At 35.9% G+C, this 4,027-nt stretch overlaps 1 protein-coding gene across 1 annotated transcript in view; it reads right to left on the bottom strand.

The window, feature by feature from the left end:
- Window positions 1–2,190: 2,190 nt before the first annotated feature.
- LOC118332968 (homer protein homolog 1) overlaps window positions 2,191–4,027 on the bottom strand; it is a 17,227-nt gene continuing 15,390 nt past the window's right edge. Inside the window, exon 9 of the mRNA XM_035668430.1 lies at window positions 2,191–3,795. Within this exon, the coding sequence (XP_035524323.1) occupies window positions 3,607–3,795 (189 nt within the window). The 3' untranslated portion in view covers window positions 2,191–3,606. The remainder of the gene's footprint in view (window positions 3,796–4,027) is intronic.

Raw genomic sequence — 4,027 nt, 5'->3', positions numbered from 1 at the left:
ACAAACAAACGTTTGTTTACTTTTGGATCCTCGGCCTACAGATAGTTTAAAGTATTTATAACAGATTATGGAACAAATCAAGATGATTTTTTTTGCTTAAACCAAATTTTATTTATAAAATCAACCAATAAAATAAAATATGAACCGTCTGTAGGTCGGACGTTATCTGTGCGTTGGACCGGCTCAGTGTTCTGACAAATTAAATTAAATATATATAATAAATATATATATTTTATATCTCAGCACCAATTTAAATATAAATGACTTGAATCTAGTTTTGGTTGTTTTGTGTGATCGGCTGATTGTGTCGTCACTCTTCTTAGATCAGATAGATTAATATAATATATTGATTAATGTGATTAAATTATGACTTCTGTCCTGATAAATTACTCAGAAAGGAACAAATATTCACTTTTACAATATTATAATTAGAGCTGAAAGAATTCAGCAGGAAATTAATCTGCATTTATTTTAATAATCAATTAATCGTTAAGTCTTTTATCCAGTGCGATCATTTGATCTTTTCTCTGTTTCCTGTCGTTCCAAACTGATTCTCTCCGTTTTCGGGGCTTTAAGAAACAGATTTTAACTATTTTAAAGACTAAACGATGAATTGATCACTTGCAGATTAATTGATAATAAAACGTTTCAGGTTGTTTTAACGAGGCGTTCAAAGACACACAGGAAATATTTCACTGCTTTTAAACTCAGTCTGAAGTTTTATCGCCCTCTGCTGGTAACTGACGACATTTGTGACTTTTATTTTGTTGTTTTTAAATCATTTTATTTACCCGAGTTTCTCTCTCTGTCCACTGCCTTGTTTGTTTGTTTTTCCAACTTATTTACTTCCTGAAGTTGTTGTTGTTGATTGAGTTTGGTGTGTGTGTGTGTTTTATACCAGTCTCTCTTTATTATGTGTGAACTGTGTCAAACCTCTTAAACTGAAAAACACTAAACTCTCACTTCCTGTTTGTAGGTCAACTTTAAAAGAAATAGTTCGACTTTTTTTTTTTTTTGATTTATTCGCTTTTCTTTGTCGAGTTAGAGGAACGTCGATGCCACTTTAACGTCTGTTCGGTTTTAATACGACTGGAAACGGAAATCTGACTTTGATTTGATTTCACAACTTCAGTGTTTACAGTCAGTACTCTTTTAAAAAGTAATATTACTTATTACTATCTGCCAACAGTAGTTAGTTACTTACTTTTCTGGGTAATTTTGTCCTTTCTCCCCAAAATTCAGACAATTTAAATCCCGTTTTGTTTGTTTAAAATCAAACTTTTGGGAATATTTCCATCTTCCGAACTATTTTCCTCCACGTTTACAAAAAATGAATCCAACGCTGTGATTGGATGTGTGATAGTAATTAGTTACACTACTAGTTACAGGAGGATTACTGCAATATTGTGGATCTGGGTTTACTGATTAAATCAATAGTGTTAATTATTGATCCTGTTACCTGTCGGACAGAACCGGGTCAGCTCCTCGTTTCCAGTCTTTAATCTGAGATCGATTCGACGTAAATCCACCTCAGTCACATTTTCACCATCGATACCATCGTGCTTTTATTTTTTAAACCTTTTGCAGCAGCGTGAGCTTGACCTTTAACCTTTCCGACCTTATGCATGTGACTGGTTGTGTTTCTTGTTTTACCGTTTAAGGACGAACCCATCACAACGTAAGTGCAATAAATTGAGATGAAAAAGTCATTTTATGGATTTTACTGTAATGAAAATGTAAATCATGACAAACAACAATATATCCGCATGCCTAAATGTATTGAAGTATTTATTGAAACTTCATATTTTAATGATTTTTAAAAAAAGCAAATGTAAATGTACTTTATAAGAAGTTTTTGTTGCTTTTGTTTTCCTATCATGACATTCCTCTTCTGCTTTCTATATTTCTCCGATTATATCTATTTTTTTTCTTCTTTCAAAATAAAATTAAGCACCAAAATGCTGTTTTTGAACGCTCCGTGTGTGTTTATTGATGTATTTATCAACGATTATAGCTGATAATTAATGAGAATATAGTTAAAAACTGTTGTAAAAGTATAAATATATATTAAAAAGGAGATGTTTAACATAAACGTACATTAATTAACACTTAAACCTACATAATAAACCTGTTAATGTTCACCTGCTGTATCTGAACACCAGAAAAAAAAACGACACAACTTCAGGATTCTTCATTTGATTTTGTTTTACTAGAAACTCAAAATTACAATTTGTGTTTATTTTTTAAGCATCGTGATATAATCAACATTTAAAACTCTTTATTCAAACGTTTGTTTTTTTCCCTTTTTCAAGCTGCAATAATTCATCATTTTCAAACGTCATAAAGTCATTCAAGTCTCCCCCCCCAAAAAAAAGTACCCGAACCAAACAACAAAGCCCTTTTTATTATTTAAATCGTGTTCTTCAGGTGTTCCTCGCAACGTCGCTGAATATTTGTTTTTGGCAACAGTAAAATCCCACAAAATAAAAAGTACCGCTCCCGTTGATGCATCTCTGTACCAAAGGCAACATCAGCAAGGAGTCAGAATCTGTACACGAAAAAAAAAACGTTATTTGGCAAAAAACAAAAGAGAAACAGATTCCAACCTGCGACCGCTAATAAGTTTCCGTCTCTTCGGATAAATAGTTCAGAAATATTGCCAGTTTTTCCACAAACGAACCAGACGATTAAAAACAAAAGTGAAAAACAGAGTAAATAAAAAAAGAATCTTTTGCTTTTTTTTTTTGTACACTTTCTCTGTAACAGTTTTTAGTAATAAATAAACAAACAAACAAACAAACAGGATTCAATCATTGCACTTCAGCTCGCAACGGAAACAGAAAAACAGGAGGAACTAAATCACTCACACACACAAACTCCATTTTTACAAGTGCACTATGTTTTTAAAAAGTGTAATAGAAAGAAAGACCGCCGCCTCTCGCTCGTGGTGGAAACATATCGGAGAGTAAAAGTACCTGAAAGTGAGAGTGGAAAGTGTTAATTTACCCTCTGACGCTCCCTTTTTTTTTGTATTGCTCACATATTGTAGAAGAATATAAAGTCCTCACTTTGTTTGGCCGCCACCTCGTTGGATTCTCCGTCACAGGAGGAACGTTTTGTTCAGGAAACGTCTGTTTTTGGCCGACGATGACGCGAGGAAGAGCTCAAAATGAACCGAAGCTTCGAAAACGGAACGAATTTAAAATGATTGAAGGAGCAAAAATAAAAGATGAAAAGTCAACGTCCCGTCAAACGGAAAAAAGACATTCGAGAGTTTTTTTAACGTGAGAGGAGATTCCAGCGTGGAGCGGAGGGGAAGGCATGGTCCAAGCGAAGCCTCGTCTTCACCCGGCTGGTTTGTAAACGTGTTACCGTACCGCAGCGTGTGTGTGTGTGTGCGTGTGTGCGTGTGTGCGTGCGTGTGTGTGAATGCATAAAGTCGTGTGTAAACTCTTTAGAAAGAGAAAGAATTCAAGTTTTACGTGTCAGTGACGGTGCGAGTACCAACATGCAGGTGATTTTTTCTTCCTTTCTTTCTTCTGAGAGTCCGTGGTGATGATGGTGATGATGATGATGATGATGATGATGGTGGCGATCTTCGTCTCTCTAGCTGCCCTCGAGGAGTTTGGCGAGCGTGTCCCGCAGCTCCGTCAGCTCGAAGATCTTGCTGTCCAGCAGCTCCAGCAGCGAGCGCAGGCTCTTGCGGAAGGCTTCCCTCTCGTGCTGGCTGCTCTCCAGACGCTGCTCCAGGTCGCTCAGCTGAGCCTCCAACGTCTCGTTCCTCGACTCCGAGTCCTGAAACCGAAACACCACCAACAAAAACGTTTAGAGCGAGAGACGAGGTTCCCGTTCTGCAGCTGGAAGGAGAAACATCTCCAGTGAGAGGTTAAAGAGAAATAAATGGTTATTGACGTTATTTATCATATTTTAAGTTTCTGAAAAAGAAGTTTAATATGAATCTTTTACTTTTTTTACTTTCTTTCTTTCTGAAAATGTATTTCTTGAGTAGTTCTAGTTACTAAGTTTG

This window comes from Morone saxatilis, unplaced genomic scaffold, assembly GCF_004916995.1.
Source record: "Morone saxatilis isolate NCDOM2014 unplaced genomic scaffold, NCSU_SB_2.0 Contig21, whole genome shotgun sequence".
In the NCBI taxonomy this organism is placed as follows: domain Eukaryota; kingdom Metazoa; phylum Chordata; class Actinopteri; family Moronidae; genus Morone; species Morone saxatilis.
This window is presented reverse-complemented; position numbering and strand designations above follow the sequence as displayed.